Genomic DNA, 26,427 nt, shown 5'->3' on the forward strand with positions numbered 1-26,427 from the left:
ATTGGTTCTCCCGAAGTGGTGCAAATTAGCTGAATCCCATCACTGATTGAGACCTAACCAACAATCTGAGGTTCAGTGATGAGAAATGTAGATTCTACGTGAAAGTAGTAAAAGACATGAATGAGTGCAGAATAGGTGATGATACCTGGCTCAACTTGTGAGACAGAATTCAGCATTCTGGTAGACAACAGATAAGTGTTATATCAAATCTATAGCACAATCATGTGCTATATCAAAAGAAATGTAGCTTTGAGACCATGTGATATGATAGTTCAGCTGTATGCTTCACTGGTCAGATTGCGCTTGAAATATGGTACGCTATTCTGGGTTTTTTAATACAAGAAGGACTCTGAGAAGCTGGAAAGAGTGTGGAAGAAAACACCAGAGAAGGAAGTTTGGATCAAGGAGGCTGAATCCTGTGATTTAGTGAAAAGAATTAGGTATGTTTAAACTAAAGAAAGACTCGATATCAGTCTTCCAATACTTGAAGAGTTGTCCCAGGAAAGAATGCAGAAAACTCCACAGTCTGGTACAACTACCAGTGGGAAGAAGCATTACAGAGAGAGATTGAAACTAAAAATAAGGAAGAATTTCCAAAGATAATATTCAGCAATGCTTCCTGGAGTGTGCCATTACTAGAGATTTTCAAGTAAAGGTTAAATAGCCATTTGTCTGGGGTGGTTTAAGAATTCCTGCCCTGGGAAGAGAATTGGATTAAAATCTTATGATTCTATGGCTGTTTAAATTAAGATGTAGTGTACTAAACAAACCCAGAAAATGGCTTAACAATATAATGTATATTAATTCATGCACTGTAGGATTCACCATTTTCCAGCATGACCTTCTTCAGAGCTTTGCTAAATGAACTCTTTAATGCAGGCCTGTCAAACTGGAGGTCCATGGGCAGGATACCTTACATGCAGGCCATGCCCACCCCAGTTCCACGAAGGCAAAAACGTCGCAATACATCATGATCTGGCCCGCGATGTGTTCGAATTTGACACCCGTGTCTTTAAGTTCATTGGAAAAAAGTTGGCCTAAATTTGTTCTTTGTGGCATGCTCACTTTAAATGTATAGCCTCACCCATTGGTCCTCTAGGTATTGGATTTTCTTTGGTGACTCTTTTCTGAGGCTGAATGGACATAGTCAAACAACAGTGTTATGGCTTTGCATTTCAGCCATTGCTTCCAAATGACCAATGAAGCTAGAAAATTTGAAATAAAATCTTGCTCTTTTACTCTTCACACCATGAAGAGTAACATGATCAGGGCCAGATTTTCCTATAGGCTAACTAGGCTTCAGCCTAGGGCCTCAAGATCAAGAGGGTCCTTTTATTTTTATTTATTATCCGTGCCACATTTTTTATAAAGGTTAGTACCAATTACAACATGTTTCATTTAATATATTGATATATATCACAGTAATGATGTATTTTATTATCTCTCATGTAATTTACAAACTTAAAAATGGGAGGTGAAAGGGCCCCATAAGTGGAATAGCCTAGGGCCTCTTTTCATCTAAATCCAGCCCTGAACATGATACATAAAGGTATGTTACTTCTGAACTTGACATAAGTTTAATGAATAGCTGCTACTCCATCAATTTGTCTGATGCTCTCTAAAGCCTGATAAGCAAATTGACAACATTATCACATCTTGTAAATGTCATAACGTATACATTGTACGAAGTACCTTCATTCAGTTTAATGTTTGACCTACTTTTAAATCAGTGAGCTCTCATTCAAGATGAGCAGGAGAGAGTTGGGGAATTTTCATTCCACTTTTAAAACCATGTTACCCTTTAAAACAAAAGTATATAATTCAGTTGCCTTTGTGTTATACTTGGGAGAGTTGAGAGATACTTTATGTTGGAAATGCTATACTGTGTATTTCATTTTAAAACTGTTATTTTTTAAAAACAGTCCGTAGTGAGGTGTCAGGGACAAATATTTATAATAAGTGATCAGTTGGTACTTCAAAACATAAAGGCTAATTGAATTAGCATTCATAATTGTCAGTGAAAAAAACACTGTAAAATATTCTAAGTGTACAGTCTCAGCTAGGTTTTTACAGATGAGCCTGCTGTATTATATGTGGTGCTTTCTGGTTAGAGTTAGCCCATATCTTTGTCTGACCTTTCTACCATGTCTAAAATGCAAACTTGTTAAGTTTGCTAAATGAACTCTTTAATGCAGGCCTGTCAAACAGGCGGCCCAAGGGATCTCCAACTCTTTAACTGCAACTTGTATCTTAGTCAATGCAGCCAGTAGTCATGGAAGGTGGAAATTACGTTCAGTCACATCTGGAGTATGACCTAGGGCCTAGGCCCTATCCCTTGGCTAGACATATTTCATCTGATTGTATCTGGCCTCTGGTAACAGAAAGAAAACAGGCTGTAGCTAATGTTCTGTGATAGTCTTCTCTCTGCATGTATTTGTCTACTCCTCTTAAACTTTTGCTCTAATAAGCAAGAGCTGCATCTTTGGTGAGATTTTGTTTTAGCTGCACAAAGTGATCGCTGATGCACTTTAATGAAAAAGTGCTGCTATTGACACTTATTTTGTCCATTAGCCAAGTTTCATTCTACTGTGTTATGTTTTGGTCCAGTCCAGCAGTCTTTTCTTAAGACCTCAGGCTGTCTCAGCTTCCCTTACGTACATTGGGGATTTTTCCCTCCTTAATTTTGGTACTTGGAAAGAACATTTAAAGAAGAATTAAAAGAATCATCACTTTGCATCATACTTTGATGAAGAAGAACTGAAAGTGAAACTGAGTAAAGGGCACATTTCATTGCCTGCTGTGGGCAATTGTTTTTATTAAATTGAATAAGCATTTTGCTTATTTGTTTGGTTATTTGTATAAGCCCTGAATTAAATATGTGATTGACTGAGTTTATAAAATCTGGAAGATTCCTAAATTTCCTTAGGAATGCTGGTGAATTTCCTTCTTGCAGCCTGATGGGAACCCATCTAAGTCAATAACCATTCTTTATATTTGAAGTATTGCTGTCCTCTGGAATCATCTTAGAGGTTATATACTCTTTGGCCTTTCAAAAATATAGAATTCCTAGTATGTGCATCCTTCCTCCGCACCCCCAATTTATCAGTTGGTCTTTACTACTAAAATACTAAAATGTAGTCTCTAAAACACCACAGGGCAGGGCAGGGCAAGAAGTAACAGACACAAACTTATCAAAGAGAAATCCAACACTAGAACTAAAGAGAAATTTTTCTGACAGTGAAAGCAATCAATGGAATGGTTTGCCTCCAGAAGTTATGGATTCTCCATCACTAGAGGTCTTTAAGAAGAGATTGGACAGCCATTTGTCTGGAATAGCATAGGGTCTCCTGGTTGAGCAGAGTTTTGAATTAAAATCAACTAGAACCTCCTTTCCAACTTATGTATTCGGATTTTTTTTCTGTGTGTTGATTAGGATTGGGGGTATACAGAATATTCTAAAAAGAGTTCCCACATTCAAATCTTATTGGAGTTTGGGAACATTTTTTAGCATTGCAACTGATGGCTGCCAGATTCTCCCCCAAAGCAGTGTAATAGTAATAAAGCCATGAAAGTTTTAAAGAGTTTAATGCAATAGCTTTGCAGAAAATATGAGTGCTTAAAGCAGTGTTAGGTTTTGAAGCATGCAGAATATCAAAAGTTTATATGAGCAACAACACCCATGGTTATTGGAATAAAAACATTATACTATACACGGTTTTTCTTTATTTTAATATATTGAATATGTCTTAATTGCAGCAAATTTCACTGAAGTGCAGTGAAATTTATTTAAGAAAGTTCTAACAGTCAGGTACAGTATCCAGTTCTTGTAGAGATTTTATGTTCAATCTTTCAGTGAATGCTAAAAATCTTCTTTCAAAAAAATACACCAAAGGTTACGTGACCTTCGGCACCTTTCACTTAAAGCTCATGTTCTTTGTGAGATTCCATCTAGATGTTTTCCAGTGACAATGTTATTTCAATAGTTTTGCTGTGACCTCTGAGGCAATTGTGAACTTATTTGGCCAATGAAATTGAATGGATTCAAAATAAACAAAAGACATTCTCTTAGATCTTGGGACCAGAATACTTACATGCTGCCTCTGAAAACCTAGTTGTTTGCTGATCCTAGTTAGAGAAGCCCTGGATGAGAGTTCTTCCATTTGTTAAACATGCAAGATACTCGAAGAACTGATACAGGTAACCCTTGAGATCATTTAGTGACCTTTCAAAGTTACAACCGACCTCCCAAAAGCCATTCCAACCATGATTCAAAGATAAGAATTTTACAAAAGTTATCAGGCGACTTCATATCTTTGCATAGACACTGATGCATGCCCACGTATCTCTTCTCCCCCCCCCCCCTTGGCCTGCTGGATCCCTAGGAGACAGGGCCTGCTTTGTCCTCCTGTTCCACCCCACACAATGTCTTGTTTACTTTCCGGAGATCTACAGAATTCAGTATTATATACTGTTCTTACTGGATGTGGAGCAGCTGTTTGTAAACTGACCTCGGCAAAGCAGCATATCCCCCGTCTTCTGCCTTTCTGCATGGTCTCTTAAACTCAAAAGAGGATAATGAACCATAGCTTGTGCTTTGGAGCTTCTATATTTCCTCATGAAAAAAGTTTTAAAAGGAAAGGTGAGAAACAATAGCAGTGAGACAGAGAACAGAAAATGAAGTGTTAAGTATTAAAAGGGCAATGGAGCAACTTTGCCTTCCAGTTCAGGTTTCAAACAAGGCAAAGTAGCTCCCTCCGCATCGCCCTTTATTGTCTGTTCTCTGTCTCCCTGCTCTTGTTTCTCCCACTTCCTTTTAAAACTTTTTTTCATGAGGAAATATAGAAACTGCAAAGCACAAACTGTCAACTTTTTAACATCGTGACACAAACTGTGGCTCATTATCCTCTTTTGAGTTTAAGAGACCATGCAGGAAGTCAAAAGGCAGGTGAAATGCTGATTTGTCTAGATCAGTTTGCAAACAGTTGCTCCATGTGACCCAGTAAGAATGGCCCACAATACTGAGTTCTGCCGATCGCCAAAAGTTAAGCAAAACATTGTGAATAACAATAACAACTGACTTGAAGTCCGAAAAGTGCTTTTTCAAAAGGCAGCTGGACTTTGTTTTTCCTTGAAGACATTTTGCTTCTTATCTAAGAAGCTTCTTCAGTTCTGACGGAATTGAACTGAAGAACTAAAGAAGCTGCTTAGATGAGAAGTGAAACCTCTTCAAGGAAAAGCGAAGTCCAGTTGCCTTTTGAAAAAGCACCTTTGGGACAATGATCTGGATGACTGAGAATCTCTATAGACAACTGATTTGAAGAGCCAAATTTTCCATCTCTCAAAACCAACCGAAAAGTGAGGAACCGGTATGTGTAGACAAATCCACATTTGCAACTACAGAACTACATGCATTTTAGGAGATTGGTAGTATCCCATTATTTTTCTTCTTCAGATTAGTTTCTTGTTTCTCCATTCCTATATGACTGCCTACAACTGACCTCATTGATAGAAATGTTCTCTCAACTAACACCTTGTGACAGCTTTTCCATCAGACTACAATAAAAGAAGGAAAAACAAGCCATTCCATCTGCTCCACTGAAAAATGAGCTTTTTTGGCTCTTCCTCTCCCTGAATTGTTTCTGTCCCATCTAGTTATTATGTATAACATTGAACTAGAACTGATGCCTGGGGTTGCTTGGTTCTACTCTCTTTTATCCCTTTTGTGCCATGTCTTTTAGGTTGTAAACCCGAAGGAAGATCTCTTTTTTTTGTATGTACTTGTTTTCTTTGCTTTAATCTCTAAACTCACTGAAAGTTTTTTGTCTGAACAACAAGATATTTTTAAAAAGCTGCCTTCAGTCACCTAAAAAAAACATTCCGCACGTGCTTTAGTGTATGGCTACTATACATTAAATTTACTGTATTTCATCCCTGGACTTTGGTGTTTCAGGCATGACAAGGAAGGCCTGGGTACAGCTATTTCATACTTTTACCTTAAATATACTGTAACTTTCACTAGTGGGCTCTTTGGAACCTAGTTTGGAACTTAATTAATAACCTATTATTTAGTTATTAATTCTTATCTAAAGAATGTAAATTATTTCTTAATCAACTTGAACTTTCATTTTACTAAATGCTTTACATTTGACCAAATGTTTTAAATTTCTCTTTGGAGGCAGTAGGTCTGTAAATTGCAGGTTGATATTTTTTTAATCATTTTCCTGATGCTGATCTTCTCTCTGAAGAGTTTTCATTCCACCCTTTATTTTAAGCATTGAAAGCCACAGAAAGTTATGGAAGTTGTAGTTTATCATCCCTGAAATACGTTGATTACGGGAAGCCAAGCAAAGCATTCCAATTTTTTTCCTTATTATAAAATAATAGTTCCCTGTTATATGTTTCTTATTAAAGAAATTTTTAAAAGAATAAAAATGGTAGAAATTATAAAAGAAAAATATAAGAAAGTAAAGAAAACTAAGTAAACTTTAAAAATACAAAGAAATAAAGGCTTCTGTTCTTAAGAGCAGTTGCAAGTACATTTATATCTTACCCTCTCTCCTTTTATTATTGAAACATAATTTCTTCTTTCCATAATCTACCCTTTCTAAACATCAAACTTATAAATCACAAGTTCATTTCTTTCTCTCTTTTTCTGCAAAAAGTCCATAAGGAGTTTCCAGTCACAAATATTTATTGTCCTTTCTCTAATCAAACAAGTCAATTTTATTATGTCTGTTAATTCTGCCACATTTTCCAGCTATTCCTTTATTGAGTATTTTCATTTGCATACATATAGTAACCTTGCAGTAGGTGTGATATATGAAAACAGAATTGCATTACTGTCTATCCATTAGTCCCAGCAAAAAAGTTCTGATTTCAATTGAATATTAATCTTTAAAATATCTTGTATTATTGTGTGTAGTTGAGCTGACATTTTCTGCCTTTTTTCAAATACACCAGGCATAATAAAATGACTTTTCATATTTTCTACATTTTCAACATAAATGTGAACTACCTTTATATTTGCTAGATATTTTTTCTGGAGTCATCTATCAGCAAGTACATCATTTTATACAAGTTTTAAATTATAATGTAATATAAATTTCAGTACTTTCAACCACATTTTTCCCATTGTGCCTTCAGTACAGTATGTTCAAAATTATTAGCCCATTTTATCATCCACAACTTGTTCTTTTTGGGTTACAAATTCAACAAGAGTTTATATATTTTAGCAATTACACAATCATCATTTGTACATAATTGAGCTTCAAATTCTGCCTTGTTCTGTTCAGTACCAAATGTCCTCTTACCTATCTTAAATCTTTCTCTTAACTGTGCATATGAAAACTGTTGAAAAACTAAATCCTCTGTGGTTAGGGGAGTTAGTCCCTCTAACAGTCTTCATTTCATCTTATAGTCTCCAAGCTCTTGTTGTAATAGCTCTTTATGTGTTAACAGCTCTCTATATATTAACCAAGGGAGATGGCTTTGTTTTTTATAAAATGATTGTTGTGCTGAAACCCATAAATACATTTTCAGGCACCATTTGGGTTAATATATATTCCATATTCCAATTTGACACTTTTTGTAAAGTGATTTTTTTTATTGTACAAAAAAATGTCTTGTCATCCAAACCTCAGGTTCTGCTCTTCTTGTTATTTGACAGAAAAAGAAAAAGAAACACATTTTTTCATCCAGACGAAGCAACAGGCTATAAAATACAGTTTCATATCAGATAGTCCCAATTATTCCTTTGCGTCTCAGAGGATTTTATATTAATTGTAACCCTTGCCTTTTTCTATTGTCATATATACAATAGAACAACAAATCTGGACAAAAGTTATCCAGATTATCTGGATTGAAGAATGGTCCTTTGAGGAGGGGACACATCACTGACACTTTAAGGACTGGCAGATCCACTCATTCTCTCAAGGGTGAATTAACTACTGCCAAGACTCATTCACAAATCCTCTCCTGCAAAGCCTTAATTAGCTAGGAGGGTCATAGATATAACAAAAGTGGCTGAACTAACAGCTGAGAGACTCCTTTCCAGTTCTTGGTCATCACAAAGATGTTGAGACTCTAGACAGAGTGCAGAGAAGAACAGCAAAGATGATTATGGGACTGGAGACTAAAACAGATGGAGAACGGTTGCAGGAACTTTGCATGGCTAGTCTAGTGAAGAGAAGGACTAGGGGTGACATGATAGCAATGTTCCAATATTTGAGGGGTTGTCACAGAGAGGAGGGGATCAACTTATTTTCCAAAGTACCTGAATGCCAGACAAGGAATAATGGATGGAAACTGATCAATGAGAGATTCAATCTAGAAATAAGGAGAAAATTTCTGACAGTGAGAACAATCAACCAATGGAACAGCTTGCCTTCAGATGTTGTGGGAGCTTTACCACTGGAAGCTTTTGAGAAGAGACTAGACTGCCATCTGTCAGAAATAGTGTAGGGTCTCCTGCTTGGGTGGGGGGAGTTGGACTAAATGACGTACAAGGTCTCTTCCAACTCTGTTATTAAGTTATTCTTCAGATTCCACAGCTTAAACTCTTCCCAGATCACTTTGCAATATGCAGCCTGTACTACCTCCACTGATTCTACTATAAACTAGAGTCCAATGTAGAGCGAATACCTTTTGTTCGTTTAGTATAGCAAAGGCACAGTGCCTGGAGCTATTGTGTTTCTGTGTTGTTTCTGTGTTGCAGCTGCCCAAAAAGCCAACACAGTTCTAGGCTACATAAACAGAGGGATAGAATCAAGATCACGTGAAGTGTTAATACCAGTTTATTGGTAAGGCCACACTTGGAACTCCATTCAGTTTTGGTCACCATGATGTAGAAAAGATGTGGAGACTCTAGAAAGAGTGCAGAGAAGAGCAACAAAGATGATTAGGGGACTCGAGACTAAAACATATGAAAAATGGTTGCAGGAATTGGGTATGTCTAGTTTAATGAAAAGAAGGACTAGGGGAGACATGATAGCAGTGTTCCAATATCTCAGAGGTTGCCACAAAGAAGAGGCAGTCAAGGCACCTGAGGGTAGAATAAGAAGCAATGTGTGGAAACTAATCAAGGAGAGAAGCAACTTAGAACTGAGGAGAAATTTCTTGACAGAACAATTAATCCACTGATTAATTGTTCTAACTGTCAAGAAATTTCTCCTCAATTCTAAGTTGCTTCTTAGCTTGCTTCCAGAAGATGTGAATGCTCCAACACTGGAAGTCTTTAAGAAGATGTTGGATAGCCATTTGTCTGAAACGGTATAGGGTTTCCTGCCTAGGCAGGGGGTTGCACTAGAAGACCTCCAAGGTCTTTTCCAACTCTGCTATTGTATTGTATTGTTGAGAATGCCACTGGTTTCTAAAATGGATTGGATTTGATAAACTGAAGATGTTTTACATACACATGCCCTTTACTTCATCTTTCTGCATTTGGACTTGTCTGATTTGTACCTACTACCAAAGGAAATGGTAGAATGCAGTTTGTTAATTCTGTTTTGAGTGTTATTCCCTCTACAAAACAATCTGCAAATGGAAAAGTAGAACAGAGATATTATATTATATCTGGTTTTGACAAAATAGCAAAACTTTTTTTTATTTAAGGTGAGCTTTACAAATTTGTTGAATTACCTACAATGTGTATTACAGTTCATTTAATACCTTTATTTCATACCATCTCATTCTATATTGACCAAGCTTACATTGATGTTAGGATCTTAAAAACTGAATGTGTTGAAACTTAAAGACACTGATGGGCATTGCGTTTCAGGTGGTAAGAAAATACTGTCTTCACATTGTCTGTTTTTACAACAAACAGATAAGATGTTTGTTCTGTAGGGAGAACGAGGCAGACAGGGACTGAGGCAAGGCAGGTTGAAGCTAACACAACCTTTGTTAACAGAGACCAACAGCTCATAAGTACGGCAAATCTCGGACCGGCAAACAGCGAAGCAAAAGACAGCTGACAGCTCTTTTATACTCGAGCTGTCAGGCATTTAACCAATCGGGTGGCTGGATTCTCCCGCCGGCAGGCTGCTTGCGTCGTAGCCAATCAGGACCGAGCAATGTAAGTCTATAGCAGGAGAAATAAGCAATGCAAGTCTATGGCAGGAGAGTTTAGTACACAATAATGTTTGCTACAAATGGCAGATTGTGTGCCCTTATCCTCCCTTAGAGGATAAGGGCACCAGCTACATCTCCCTGGTGAGGCTATTTGACTTCCCACCTGCCTTTGCTTGTGGGGATGTACATATTTTTAAAATGATTCAGAAGAAAAGCTTCATGTGTCACACAAATGCAGCATTTCCCTATTATTCTTTGTAAATAGCCCGATTTCTTTTGGCTTTCCACAAGAATATGAAAAATGTTGGATCACTTTTATGAATAGTAGAGAGATGCTGAACTTTCATGAAGTCCAAACCCTTCTTCTGAATCATTTTTTAAAATGAGTGCAGAATTGCTACTGCAACATTTGCCACAGCAATAGATTATCTTAGGAGGGTTGGGGAATCTGGAGCAAAGCACTTTGGAATGACTGCTTATATTTTGCCTTCATAACAAATACATAAACTTAGTGCTCCTAATAATTCAGTTGGTTTTGATCAGGTTTGCAATTGCCACGAAGGCAACAGCAAATAGAGTGGGGGGGGGGGGATGAACTCTTCCCACTTCATTTTTTAAAAACACTGTAGTGACTCTAGTGTAGCCCTCTAGTAGGCATAAGTGCTGATTTCTTAGCATTTTAATATATTCTCAGACTCATTTGTCAAACAATGCTTAATATAGGTTGTTAACCACATTTCTATTCCAATTGAGGTCTGCCTCCTGTCAGGGATTGCAACTCATGATTACCTTCTCCAAAATGAGCTTGCTAAGAGCAAGGTAACCAAGAATAAAGAATTAATATGGCTGCAGGAGGAGAGAAAAGGCCCTAGAAGACCCTCAGCCCACTCCTGGCAGAACATTGTGAGAATGTAAAAGCTCTGGGCAATAGCTGTTGTTCGGGAAAAGGTTGGAGAGAACCCAGGTGATCAAATGTCTTCATGGTCCAAGGACAAGAGTGTGAGTTCAGCAGGGTTGCCATGGAGATGCTATTTAGTAAAGTCACACTAAGCATCTTGGCTGTAGGACAAAGAATCTGGCTGGAGCCAATGCTAAACCCGAGTGAGGCCCAGCAAGAAAAAGGAGGTTTTGAGGAAAAGGATGGAGAGGGACGATTGAAAATTGAGGAAATGTAACATACAGCTCTGGAGGTGGTCCAAATAGCAGTGCCAGAACAGAAAGACACAGAGCCAAAGCTGCCCTGTTTTGAAGCTCTGAAAGAACAGCTGACTAGAAATAACATCAGAACTAATCTGACAGGAAGCAAGGCAGGGAATATTGGAGAAAAGAAAAAGTGAAAGAGACAACTCTGAGATTTAACCTTCAAGACCAGGGTTGCTACTCTCACAGGGCTGCTGCTATCATTGTTAGAGCAAATCATTGTGCATAGCTTTTTGTCCTCTAGGGGTTTATAAACATCCTCCAGCAACCTGGTGTTTCCCTGACGCATTGGGACTACAACTTTCAGAAGCAGGGAAGGCTGCTTCACAAGATTAGCAGGATTCTGTGGATTCATTCTTGATCCAGGAGTACATTTGGGATGACCGGATCTTAGTGATAAGGTTTAGAAATATTTTTTCAAGCATTTTGAATTGCTGTTTCTTAGAACAGGTATCTTTCCTCTCATCTCAGACTCCAGGAAGCAAGAAATTTCTGCTCTGAAGGAAACAGCTGCATGTCTCCTTACCTGGAGTCATCCAGATTGAGGCAGGGATAAATTCCATGGATAAATTGTAAAATGCTAACCAAAGCTTTTCACAACTCCATTGTTTCATTGTAATTCCTCTGTTCTCAATATCTCAACCTCTGAATAATGTAATTCATTCTCTGTTGTTTACCGCCTTGAATCTATTAATCAGAGCTGTACTATGCTGTGATGTGGGCTGGTATATTGCTGTGGTTAGGCTAGAAACTGGGAGACTATTCAAGAGTCAGACTCAGCTTGGGGGAGAAGAATAGACATTTGGAGTAACAAAATATTAAATCTACGACATGGGAAGTGGAAAAATGGTTATATATGTATAAAGTATAACTGTCTTGGATTTTTTCAAAATTAAAATGTTTCTAAACAAGATTGATCACCATGCTTTATGTCAATCAAAGTATTGACTAAAATTTCAGTATATAGTGGACATTGGGTATAATATATAATCTAATACAGCTGAATATAATATATTCAGTTTTAAAATGTCTCTCTTCCACAACCTGTCCTGCATCAGTGACATTCTCACACTTGCATGGCTAGCATAAAAGAGACTGAAAATTACATTCTTACAACACTATCTTAAAATATGGGCTCAGATTTTGAATGCTTTATAGATGATTTTAAGATTGCATAATATGTTGCAGTGACCACGGACTTGTATGAGCAGTCAATGTTGCAACTGTATGGATAAGAAAGAGGAAGGTTTATTACTCACTACAGGAGTCTACAAGAAGGCTCTTTTTGTGGAGTGTTTGTCCTGTGTGAATTGTCCTGCTTCTCAAGCTTTAAGGGAGAGATTGTCAGTGTTTATCCAACCTAACCTTCAACTTATTAGCAACAATCCAGCTTGGCTGTCTCTTCTTGAAAGCTGCCGGCAGCAGATATTTATATCCATAACAATCATAACTGCCTGAATTGGTTATTTACATGGATATTATATGGACCTATAAATATTCTGCTTGCTGCAAGAATAATTAAGCATTATTGTGGTGATGCAAGAAATGACTGACAATAAAATACAACTTCAAAATCTCATATATGCAAAGATGTTGGCGCCTATCTCTCAACTCCTCCATCCCCTCCTTTCTGCAATCTGTAGAGCTGGTCTGGGAAATTTTGCCTTCCAAGGTGTAGAGGAGAGTGGTACTTCTTCCTCTACAAATCAAAGAACGTAATTAAATTACTTTGTGATGCAAACAACACTTTCCCTTTCAGGCTAGAAACAAATGCAATGAAAATAAACAGTTAAAATTGCTGCTTTCCCACAATAATCAAAATTACTTGCTTTTCAGCAATTCTTTTTGTGGTAGACAACTCCTTCAAATTTGCTTGCACCCTTTTTTTTAAAGATAGTGTTTTAGAGGCAAGGGGCACTGAAGCTAAGGGAACAGTTGGATAAATTTTCACACAGAGGGCTTGTGAAGGGAGTCATTCTATCTGCTGGACAAAAGTTTATTTCTAGATTTGAGTATTACATGAGCTTCAGTCAACTCATGAAGGGGGAAGCTAAGGAGGGCTGTCTCTTATGCACCACACAGATCACGAATATAATTTAATAGAACTTAGCCAAGCAGTGCATACATTTCTGTTTTCTACTTTCCCAGATGCTATTCTTTTGTTATGATAGATAATAATTATAAGAGCCAAGTGCAGCAATAATCATGGAATCGGTTCATAAAATGAAAATCAGTGTAACCATAAGAAGCCCCTCAGCTTGCATGAAAAGTCATTAGTGCTTTCCAGTGGGGATAATTTCATAAGGAGAGCACTGCAGCCAATCAACCTCTTTCTCATATCACTATCTGCCTCATTTTGAATGAGTTTTGGATAGAGAAAAGGTGCTAAACGTGAACCGAACATAACAGATGTAGCTTCATTTCTCAGCTGTTTCTGTGTCTCTCTTAAGTGTGCAACAACTCTTATATCATTTCCCCACAACCTGTTGCCTTTTAGATGTGCTGGATTATATGGAAATGGAAGTATATTTTATGCTAGGTAGGAGGTATAGCTCTTTTAATAGTTCAATCTGGAAAGCTGTCTTCATAGGAAAACAGCTTGCTTACTCTTACTGATGTTCATTATTGCACAGTTGGCAGGAGTGCCAAGTGTATACCCTACATTTTTTTTCAGAATAAGAGCACATGTTTTAAAGTTCACATGGCAATCAAGAGGAGTAATTTCACCTTGTACTGGAGCTGGTCACATATAATAATAGCTGACACCTTGGGTTGGCTGATGGCCTAGAGAGTTTTTACCCAGCTTGAGTTGCCTTTTATTATTATTTAGAACCACTGGGCCTCTGAATACCATTTTCAGAGGATAAGCAGGGAAAGCATTATTGTTCTCATTCAGTTTTCAAATCACTGAAGCCATTTGGCTGGTCACTGCAGGAATAAGCTGCTGGACCAGATATGCTCTTTTGTTAAGCAAGACCCTGGGAATTGTTGTAAAAATTGTTCCTGCTGAATGTGCTACCCCACTTTCAAGGGAGACAGAATAACATGACCCTGTACAAATAGTGTAGCTTAGTGGCTAAGATGCTGAGCTTGTCAATCAGAAAGGTCGGCAGTTTGGCGGTTCGAATCCCTAGCTCCGCATAACGGAGTGAGCTCCCATTACTTGTCCCAGCTTCTGCCAACGTAGCAGTTTGAAAACACATAAAAAATGCAAATAGAAAAATAGGGACCACCTTTGGTGGGCAGGTAACGGCGTTCCATGTGCCTTTGGAATTTATGCCAGCTACATGACCACGGAGACATCTTCGGACAGCACTGGCACTTCAGCTTTGAAACGGAGATGAGCATCGCCCCCTAGAGTCGGAAACAACTAGCACATATGTGTGACAGGAATCTTTACCTTTATGCAAATAGTAAGGTGTATTTACAAGGAACACCTTGTTATTTAAAACACCCTGTGATCAACTTTTTTAAAAAAGAAAACCTATTTATTGAGAAATTTACATAAAGTAAAAGACAAAACTAAAGAGAAAAGGAAAAGTGCAAGAAGAAAAAACTGAAGTTATGAAACGACTTGTTATCTTCTCTACAACAGATAGTTATGATCTTATATAATCTATAACCTGCACACCCTTCCCAGAAGATATGCATATCCTTTCAGCCATTGTGATAGATATTCTTCTTGAGTTCACAATTTGGAATGCTTGTTACCTTCAGATGTAGGTGGATATAGGAGTGAATGTGTTTATTATCGTACAGTTATAGTTAACAATCATCTGAATCATCTTCCTGAGATATCAGAGTTAGTAACAATTATCCATGTCTTGGTTGCAGTTCTTCTTGTCTGTTGCAGGGAGTTTCATATAGGGCTGCCCTTTGAAAATATTCAGAAATCTTTGCAAAATGAGGCAGTCAGATTGCTAGCTGTGCAGGCTACAAAGCTTATACAAAAGAGTTGCGCTGGCTATTAATTGCCTACTGAGCACAAATGAAGGAACCAGTGTTGACCTTTAAAACCTTAAATTGTTTTGATTATCTTGCAAGCCTCTACTCAGTTATGAGGCAGGAGACGCCCTCCTGAAGACTCCCTTATTATCAGAACCTCAACTATCAAATAAATGAAAAAGGGGTCTTCTGCGAAGTTTCCAAGTTCTGAAATGTGCTCTCTGACTTCGCTAGGATTTAGGAAGATCATTAAAAAATACATATTTAAAAGTCAACAATATGTAGACTTTTTTAATAGGGCATGTTAATTTTTGATTGCATTTGTTGTTGCTGTTTATGCTCTGGATTTTTTTTTAAAAAAATTGTAACCCATATAGAGTTGGAATAAACAGAAAGGCAGAATATAAATTCAATAACAAAATAAATATGTTGCTGAGATGGCAAAGCTGACCTGAGGAAAACAAAAAAACAAAATTCTTTTTGAAAAACTGAAAAGCTGATCTGGACTTTTTCTACTGAAAGGTGGAAAAATGTTACAATTTGCACATTTTAAAAGGGTTTTCAGTGAGAGATTGAAGGTATTTGTCTAACATCTCAAAGTGAGGAGGTATAAGATTCTAATTTGTTGAAGAAAATGTTGGAAGTTGTAATATTTCATAACTTTAGTTGCTTTCATTGTTTTCTTTGCACTTTTTTCTTTTGTTTTTGCTTATATTTATCTTTGTTATGTAAGATTCCCAAGAAATATAAATAATACAATAAATATGGATGAAATTTAAGTCTGTGACATTGATATCTTATGGTTCACTTCAAGTTATAGATAAACCACCCATGCTAAAAATGGTGTGATTTCCCAAAATTGTAAAGAGCTGGATCCCGTCTTATGCAAAAAGCGGTTAAACCATTAAAAACCATTAAAATTCTGGACTAAGAAAAGCCACAATTATTTTAAGAAAAAATGACTTTGCCACTGGAAAGAATCATAGACAACTGTGTCATAATTGGTAAGACAAGCCTGAAAAGCACAATTGAGTAAAAACTACCTAATATTGGTGTCACACAGACTGAACACAGCTGTATCTTAGGATAAAATTATATTTGCCTTGCCTGTAATGCTTCCTATAATCTCAGGTATACATCAAAGTAGTCTCTCACAACTGGAACCTCCAGATGTGGGGAACTGTAATTCTCTGGTTAAACAAAACTGCCTTAGAGCAATGAGCAGGAATAAATTTGAAGGGTGGAGCTTTCCATCTGCTAAGGAACAGGGAATACATGGTCATGCATGTGTATAACATTTGCCTCCAGCTGGCTTCTCAATAAATTGGCAGTTCCTCTTTGCTAAATATTTGACAACATTCACAGATTGCCACAAAGGGTGCATTGAAGAACCCATTTGGCCCTAACTCAAGCCAGTAAAAATATTGGTGTCCTCTAGCTCTTTGTCACTGAGAAATTTGAGATATTGGAAAGAGTAGGAAGTGTTAAGCTCCAAATCGTATTTTGCAAATATTTCTAGCATTGTAAGAAATTGCATAGTTTCTTTTTCATGGGTATAGATTGCTGACTACCCCAGACTCTCAAACAACATCTTACTGTCTATTTATTGCTACAATAAACTCACCAAGCTACTCTTGTCATAAATCCAAGATCAGCATCAAAAGCAAGCTCACTGTGGATACAGCATCTGAAGGAATAAATGAACTTAAATTTAAACGTATGAACTGAAGTCAAATGCAGAACTTTAGGGTAGCAAAGGGATAGCAAAGCTTCTATGAAAGTCAGGTTTGGCCTTGGCAAAGCTACATCTTTCCAGGACTTTTGTACCGCCCCGGGTGCTTCCTAAGTAGCAGATGCTCTGACCTTGTTTGAGCACAACTTGCCCTGAACAAACTTGATTTCTTTCAGCAGGTTACTTCAAAGGAGCTCTATGTATACCAGATATTTCTTGGTGAAGCTGAGACTTAGTTGCTGTGGCTCATTATCTTCTGACTTTTTTCTCTCAAAGGACAGCATTATTGAGAGCTGGGGAGGACTGTGAAATCCAAGGCAGGGAATGCAGAATCTGTTGCTGGGCAGGTATAGTTGCTATGTCTGCCTAGCTGCCTTCCTTGTGTTTGAAGAGAAGTCTTGATAAGACAATAACATTGGCATTGGATATCTGTCATATTTGTATTAGTTTTCTCATCTTTATTAAAACATCTATACATACATACATACATACATCTATCTATCCTAAAAGCAGATTTAACTTCTTTGGAAAACATGACAAACACTCAGCCTTAAAGTTGAAAAGTGAACTCATGTTATGTATCGTGGATCACTGATAAAGTTAGCTACCTATCCAAAGGAAACTTCTCTCATTTTAATTATAGGTTGGTCTTTGGAATAGAATCCAATGCAGCCATTAAATCCTTAGCACTACACATAGTTCCCCACAAGAAGATGAGAATTATTTCTTAATTAGGTAAGTTAGGCATGCATGAGTGATCTAGTGTTGAGAAACCTTGTTTAAAGGCTTCAAGGATTCCGTTTCTAAGCAAAAAAATTATAGTAGTATCTTACTTAAAAATCTGACATAATAACAATACATAGTAGGCTAAAGACCTCTAGTTATTTGGAGTGCATTCTCATTCTTTTTATATGTGAGGATCTCTGTTACAACCAAAGGGCATTCTACCAACTCTGTCATTGTGGTGGTGTCCATAACTCTCAGTATTGTTTAATAAATTCAGTTGGTTTGTTATCACTGCCTGATGCTTTACATGGTTTAAAATTGCTGAACCAGCTGACAGATATCCTTAATACAAAACTCTCAAATTTCAGCTTCATTGCTCATTAAATTAGACCTCCTGCAAATGATCAGAACATTTACTGAAACACAGTTTGGAATCTGGGATGGAGATTTTAAAAAGTCATATATAACTGCATAATTTTTTAAAAAGTAAGTAAATACATTAGTAAGCAAACTATGAAAATACTTAAGTTCTTTAAATGTAATAATTTAATAATTTCAACTTATGTTTAAAGAAATGTTAAAAGTAATTAGAGTTCTTGATCTTTCTGACTTGTAAATTATTAAAGTGTCTAATAATTCCTTTTAATGTATGTTACCTAGAAGAAAGATGAGATTGATCAACTTGGTTGTAACATGCATCTCTTAGTTTTGCTTGACCTCATAACTTTAAGCTTCAAACTGCCTTCACCTGTTCTGTTCTGCAAGCTAGAAGAATCAACTACAATTGTCAGAAATTTTAATTGAGGTAGTCAGATTTCTAATTTCCAAAGAGCCCTCATTTGTGATAAACCTAATAATTCTTACTTTATTTGCATTCAGAATTGTCTCATATATTTATGAAGCAGTTCTATTCAAATGATCCTAATTTTATTATAATCACAGAGGTTAACATCTTAATTGGGATATTGTTAGATGGATCTCCTTCTCAGAAGTTAGAAGCCTTAATATTAAAAATTATCACTACCTGTTCATGGAAAGAATGCATTAAAAAAGAGACAGTAGTTGGTAACAGTATAATTATGAAAGTAAACTCTGAATCTGCTCACAGGAGTGGAACTGTTTGACACTAATAAATTTAATCTGCTTCATAATTAAGCAGGCATAAATCCAGCAAAAATTTAAGAAGTGTTTTAGGATCATCTTGGATTTGGCAATGTATCTTCTGGTCATGAACCCAAGGAAATTTAGTTAGTATTACACATAGTTTCATAGATATGGTAGGGAAAGCATGCTAACGATTGTTTCTGGGTTGTTTACAACCTGTGCACCAGCAATGAGGCATCTACATATTCTTCTGTGGAACGCTTTCTGTGTGTTTTCTTGTATTTGTGTGCACAGGTGCACCGAGAAGCTGATTTTATACTTTTTGTTCTGGGTCATATAATCAGGAGGAGGCATTTAGACTGAAACAGTTGAAAATAGTGCCCAATTACTACTTCCACAGAAATGAACAATGGAAATTGTTTTTGCTTTGTATTTTTGTTTCCACTGTACTAAACTGGATCCAACCCATCTTGATGTTTGATCTTGTTTAAGCTGGCTTCTTCCAACACACTACAATTGGTTTTCGGAGAATTGTTGTGCTGTCAGATAGACCATAAGCTTCTTCTTTACATTTTCCAACATTTCATTGGCTTGCAAACAATAAACAAAGTAAGTTCTAGAATAGCAACAGAGAGAGTTTTTGTGTTGATGCACAGTTCCATCCCATCCCAAGGAATGCACGAGAAAAGTCTATGAAAAGCAAGTTAGATTAAGCATCTGTAGATTTCTTTTCAGGATGAAATAGGAATTGAGAGCTGAGTAGTTTTAAATATTGTAATTTTGAGGAAGTATTTTTCCTCTGTGAAAGACTTATGTGTCTCTTCCATATTCAAACAAACTTGAGAATTTTGCGTTGCAGCCTACTGTATTGCAGGCAATGAAAATGCTGATATTGTTTTTTGTTATGCATTCTACTTCTTTCTACCATGCCAGATTTTGGGGGCATTCCACTTGCAAATCTGGAAAAAAATGAATAACACTCATTCATGATATTTTCTTCTCTGCTTTCATGCAGACTGCAGGCTAATTCAGGGACATTTATCAATACTCCTTCATCATCTCATAACTAAATAACAGAAAGTACACCATAATGCATCTAGAAGACTCTATTGAATCTCTCTTAACCTTTGAAATAAAACATAAAAATGAATTTTAATGGAACAAGATCCAGTTTTTAAAACTGGTGCCTAGAATTTGCCTAATACTTGTTTTAGCATTGATCTGAAAGAAGAATCCCAGATAGTATGAAAGAAGCATAAAGTTACATTTCATATCTGCACTCTTCCTTCGAACATGGGGTGTCCTCAGAAAAAGGCCACAGTCAAGAAAGAAAGAAAAAAAGTCTACAGCCTTTCCTAGTCTGTTTCCCCATTCAGCATCAAAGGATAGTTCAAGAAAATTGTATTTAGTTTATGCCCTAGATGTCTATTCATAGTTATCATTCGGCTTTCTGGCAGGATGATCAAGAAGTCACATGCTTAGTTTTCAATTGTGGCAGGTGAGTTCTCCCTAGGGATCCAGGACAACTTCTTTCTGTCCTAGATATTTTATAATATATTTTTAAATAATATACTTCAAGGCATATGGCCTCTGGATTTTGGCTGTGAGCACAATCTGCTCTGCTAAAAATACTCTACAAGTGTAATATACTTGGTTGCAACACCTTCTGTTATCCAGGCAGTCGGAAATCACAGATTTATGGTACATAGTAACCTGAAGGAGAAAAGATAAGAAGTAGGCTTGTCAAAATGTTGTTGTTTTGGAGCAGACTGGGAGAGGAGTATCCCACACAGAAGAGGCATTTTTAATGTGATGTTACTCTTCCATCCTATCTTCTGTTTTTTATTATATTTTGAAAATCTGACACACTAATAACTTCCTCATGTAAGTAGACATTTGCAGTTGAGGAAAATACTTGAATTTGTTTGTTTCAAAATGAAAAGGAGACCAGAAAGTTTATCCTCTGTCCTGAAATAGTTTTATTCATTTTATGCATTTTGTAATTTTTACCAGCCTTCCCGTTCTGACTCCCATCCATCTCCAGGAAGAATGATTAGTAGCCCTGCTCCTGGGAATGATGGAAGTTGCATTATAGCACATCTGGCCACCATCAGCTCGAAGAAAAAGTATCTGTGGCTTTTGAGCCTTATTGTACTATAGGTTTTTATTATAATTTGCTCTTTTGGCAGCTCCAGGAATACACCTGCTGTTTTATCAGCCAAAACTGGAGTTTGGCCAGCTGAAAAGAGAACTGATCTACATATTTCCAATTTTAGATTTAAAATTCAATCTCGGAGGAGAACAGATAACCAGAAATGGGTTTTGAGGAGCAAGATTGTTAATAGTTATACAGAGACACATGTTCGCAAAATTTTGGTTGATACAAGTCTGATGGGTGTACACTTCTGTAATCTGAAGCTACTAGGTAGAAACACACTGAACTATTGGCTTATGATATCACAGAATCAGAAGATATCTGTGTTAGTTGAATCCAATACTGAGTTGGCTCTAAAGAGGCTTCAAAGATAGCAGATACTAGTTAAACCTCATTTAGCTAGTAAATTGTTGAGTGTTCATAATGTAAAAGAAATACGGTAAGTAAAAGCTCCCCTATTGTTACTTTTCTGCATATTTTGTATGATGTAGAAATAACCTTTATTTTCCCAATTTCTTTTTTGAGACACAAGTGGGTGTAGGGGGGAATCTTGAACAGATTTTTTTTATTTTAAGCTCAGACAGCCAGGAATGCAGGAGTCAGATTCGAGAGCAGTTCCATGGAGGGAAATGCTTATTTTAATCCAAGCATTCAAGAATCTACGAGCAAAGATACTAGCACACAACAAAACAGATGAATTGGATTTCATTACAAATAAGCTGCTCTGATTATTTCCCTCAGATTTGAAGAGAATCAATACTTTCCTTTTGTTTAGGTAAGTAAACAGTACCCTAATCAAGGAACTACCAACTCAGACAACCAAACAGTAAACCTTAATCAAGGAAGCACCATCACTGTCCCACCAACACTGACAGAGCAAGCTCTTTGTATATAAACACAAAGCTCACTCCCTCTAGCACTGATAATGTTACCTAGTTCAGTAATGAACATCTGCAAGAAAACAACCAAGCATCAAGGACCTCACAGTTCAACTCTCAGCTACAAATATTCTCACAAAAGGACAATGCACCTTTTGTCAAACTGCACTTGGAACTTCATGGGCTGCCAGCACCGATAACAATACTTTTCTCTCACTACAGCTTTTGATGGTTGTTGTTATGGATGATTAACAGTATCCGGAAATGTACAAACACAAGCATTTCATTGAAATATTGGGCAAATTGAAGGCATTCATATTCAGATGTGCACCCAATTATAACCATTATTTCTAATGGGATGTTTGTTCTACTGTGCTTCAAATACACCTCACCATTAATACTCTGCCACATTTGTGCAAACCAGGTCATGATGGAAAAGATCCTTCTTCCTCACCCTGCACTTTATCCACTTGTACAGAGCTCCCCATCCTTTTGAATGAGATGTAAACTATTTTCAAAGGAGATAAGTTTTATAATGAGTGAGCCAGCTCAGTCATCCTACTAAACTGAGTAAGAGACAGATCTGCCAAGAATGTATCAGGGTCTGGATGGAGCAGAACAATATGAAGTTGAACCCAGGAAAAACAATACAATTTGTCCATTAAGATTGTGCTTACCCCAGTCTTGTCTTCTAATGGGAAGGCATTGTCTTAAAGGAGGACTCCTGCTGAAGCAGTATTAGAAGACATGACTAAATGGGCCTTTGCCTAGCTTCACCTGGTATACCAATTGTGGCCTTTCTTAGTGCAAGAGAACCTTGCTACGCAACTTGTGTCATCATTGCCATCTGGTTAGATTACTGCAGCATTGTCTATATGGGACTACCTTCACCTTGTAGCTGGAAACTGCAATAAATGTAAAATGCAATGTATTAGCTTACACAGGAGCATATTATCCTTGAGCTGCTGATTGACTTCCAGTTCCAATTAAAAGGCTGGGTTTGATGCACCAAATCCATTACAGTTCAGTACCTGAGTACTTGCAGGATTGTTAACTTCAGCTGGAATAGAACCAACCTATAAGGTCATTGAGAAGAAACTACTGATGGTTCTCCATTTTTGAAAATCTGTATGGGATGAAGTTCAAAGATGCTTTTTAACTTTAGCAGTGCTGGCCTCCTGAAAGTCTCCCAATTGAAATCAGATTGACCTTCTCGCTGATTGCATTCACTTCATGTCAGAGTTAGTTTCATAAAGCATTTTAGCTTAGATCTAACATCCATTTAATTGAATAGGTGACTTTTTAATGATATGATTTTGCTTAATTGTTTTCAATTTATACTGTGGATATTTTGATGGTGTTTTATATTGTGTAAACTGCTAAGAGGCATTTTATTTATAGCAACAGGATAAAAACACAATAAATAGCAAAGTGCAGTGGGAGATCTAGTAATAATAGGTATGTTACTAATCCACAAATGGACCTTTGTGTTCTGTTATCATGGACTTTCTTACTCGAAAGTATCGCCCAGCATAGCCTTGCAGCTTGAGATAACAGTAATTATATATTTTGCATAATGTGTACATTTTCAACTGTTTTTAAAACCCTATAAACACCCAACTAAAGAATTGATCTTCAGCTCATCTTAAATACCACTGAAGTCTTGGCAAAATTACAGTTTTGAAACTCAGCATTCATACTCAACCCCAGTTTTGGCCTTTAGTTGGGCCTTTTCTCCTCTGTATTTTTGTTTCTCCTGGTATTTTCCTTGACAAATAGCAGGCTTTGTTCTTTGCACATTGGAGAGCCATAATAACAGCATGAAGAAATAACAATGGGAAGCCGTAATGATAAATCGAAGTGTCTCTATTCACACACACTTTGCCAGCTTGAGTGAAATGTGCCAGATTGTCTTTCACAGATGTGCGTAAAGTGAAACTTTCAACAAAATAATCAGCCCAGATGGTATGAGTATTGACCAGACAGGGCTGAGCTTGAAATATGGCTGTCACTGATCAATGCAACTCAAGTTAAGCAATGTAGTCTATTGGAACTAAGAAGCATGCCTTTTTCACATACACACACACACACACACACACACACTGCCCAGAATTATTTGAAGTTGTGCAGATCTTAAAGTATATAAGTAAAGAAGCTGAATACTTTTCCTCCCCCACCCACCACAGATTGCCAAAGAAGCTTTTCAGCATGATATAAGGGAATTCTTGTGTCACTGTGTCTGCTCTCTTAAAATGAAATCATACTTATCTTTTAGATATTTCTGAAGGAAAAAGGGCAGCAACAGAAATAATACTGTACATCATTTGTAAACTGCATTAATCTGACCAAATCCACTATGTTTTCTGCTGCATCTGTAAAAAAACCACAACATTAAAGCATTTAGTGAAGGAGATTCCACTTGTATTTCCAACTGTCACTTCCACCCTTATCAATTCATTATTCTGTTTTGTGAGTACACAACTAAAATTAACCAAATGAAGAAAATGACCTCAGTGTCAAGGAGTTTTAAACTAGAAAAGGGTTTTGTTTTTTGCTGTGGTGATTTCTTTTGCCAAATACGAAGGAAGTATTGGAATTACCTGTGCAGCTATGCCATCTGCAACTCAGGCAGACAGCTGAGTTCCTAGAGGGCTGCTGTCAGGTGAGCTGAAATGAACAGAGGGAGACAAAATGCTCTCTTGAATATGGAAAAGTATTGTGAAATGTGAACAAACATGCAGAGAATGCCATAAAGAGTTATTAGCTGGTAGTCCCCAAACAGGTAGAGGATGTGTTTGACAGCTCAGTGACCCCAATTCCCAGATAATCTATAGGGAGAAATGGATTCTCAATGCTGTCATGTATCAGTAATACATGCATCAATTTATTTGCTACTTCATTGCATGATAGGGTGGTATTTGCCAGGTAATAGAGGTTACCTGCGTTTTCCTCTAGCATTTAGTTTGAGCTTTCAAAAACTCTTCATATGTGTGTTATTCTGAACAAATTTAGATGTAGTAATTCAGGTAATACAAAGTGGACACTTAAGGATGTAACTATGCAGAAACAAAGGACTGAAAACTACTGTTTTGTTCATGCAACAGAGTTAAATCTGCATAGTTTCCAAACTCAGAAAAAAATTGAACCAATGATTAATTATCCTAGGAGCTTTACTGAGTTTCAACATTAATGTCAGCCAGTTTATGGGAGACAGCTTAATTATGGGCAACTAGCAAGAAAAACTCTGTAATGGACTTATTATTCTAAAAAAGGATGAGGGGAATTTATAGAGTATGGATTTCATCATGATATAATATCTGCACCGAGAGATTAAAAACAGAATTATAAATGATTTCCTAGAGAAAACCCTTGGGATTTAAAAGAATTATTTCTCTGTGGTTTACACAGAAATTAAGTTATCTCATTTTGAGTTTGGTTTTGCGTATCTACTGGTACCCCTATGTTTCTGTAGTAGTAATTGAACTCTTTGTATGAGTTAGCATCACAGTATATTTTAGCCATAAAAATTGAAAGACTATAAGATTTTACAAGATTCAAATCATAATGGTGATAGGTTATAATGATATAGCTTAGCATCTACGCGGCACTAATTCTCAAAGAATGCAGTATTCTCTAGTTGATTCATATATTTTGTTCTCTTGTTAGATGAAACAACATTTGAAGCAGGAGTCAAAGTCCAGATCCACAGTCAGTCTGAGCCGCCATTTGTTCAAGAACTTGGGTTTGGTGTGGCACCTGGTTTCCAAACTTTTGTAGCCATGCAAGAACAAAGGGTAAGTTATTTTTCTCAGGTAGGTTAGGTACCTGCCTGCTTTACTTTTATAAGAATTCCAAGAATTCAGTGTCCTGATTCATTCTGAATCATTCATAGAAATAACTGTGTAAATAAATTTCCAGGAAAGAGGTTTCTTAAGGTGAGGTTTAAACTGCATGTCAGTCTGTCTTGTGCAGTTTATATGAACGTGAGATCACCATTGAAAAAATATCACAAAAGAAACACTATTCTGAAATATTTCTAGTATATAGTCTGGCATGGTTGCATAATCTACAGCTTTTTCAAATGTAAGCATAGAAGTAGCCTTACTTAAGATCAAGAAGAAGCCAAGATTTTGCCACATTGATTAATTGACTCTTTTAGCAGAGCTTGCCCTTATTTTTATTTGCTTATAAATAAATGAACAGCAATAGCATTTTCATGTTTTTGCCCATCAGTCATGGTTCTAGATCATATATAAGAAAAGTAACTGTGCACACATAAATGTGGTTTTCCCAGGTCCAGCAATTGTTGTAACAAGAGAATGGCAGATGTCCATAATGTCTTCTGAAAATCCATTTTGTGGGATTGGTACATGTTTAGTCCACACTATAGTATTACGGAAGTAATTACTGAAGCTGCAGAATCTTTTATTTCCTTTTCAAGTTATTATACTGTCAAAGGCAGCATGTTGAGGAAGATGAAATATTCCCTGAAACAACCATTTCTACCAATTTGACCATAAAACTTAAAAGAAGCTTCAATTAAGCAAAAAGGTTAGAGATGTGATACTGGGTAGGAAGGCAGAAGTGGGCCTTTGAGATTCATTTTGTGAAATGTTCAG

General features: G+C 36.8%; 1 protein-coding gene across 8 annotated transcripts in view; it reads left to right on the forward strand.

Moving 5' to 3' along the window:
- ASIC2 (acid sensing ion channel subunit 2) overlaps positions 1-26,427 on the forward strand; it is a gene marked incomplete at its 5' end in the record, with an annotated part of 651,084 nt that overhangs the window by 598,852 nt on the left and 25,805 nt on the right. For all 8 annotated transcript variants that reach the window (XR_014176809.1, XR_014176810.1, XR_014176811.1 and 5 more), the window contains one exon: positions 25,475-25,602. Coding sequence is in view for 5 of the 8 variants with exons in the window: in XM_081971172.1 (XP_081827298.1) it covers positions 25,475-25,602 (128 nt within the window). The remainder of the gene's footprint in view (positions 1-25,474; positions 25,603-26,427) is intronic.

Source organism: Natrix helvetica, assembly GCF_964273705.1.
Source record: "Natrix helvetica genome assembly, chromosome: Z".
Classification (NCBI taxonomy): domain Eukaryota; kingdom Metazoa; phylum Chordata; class Lepidosauria; order Squamata; family Natricidae; genus Natrix; species Natrix helvetica.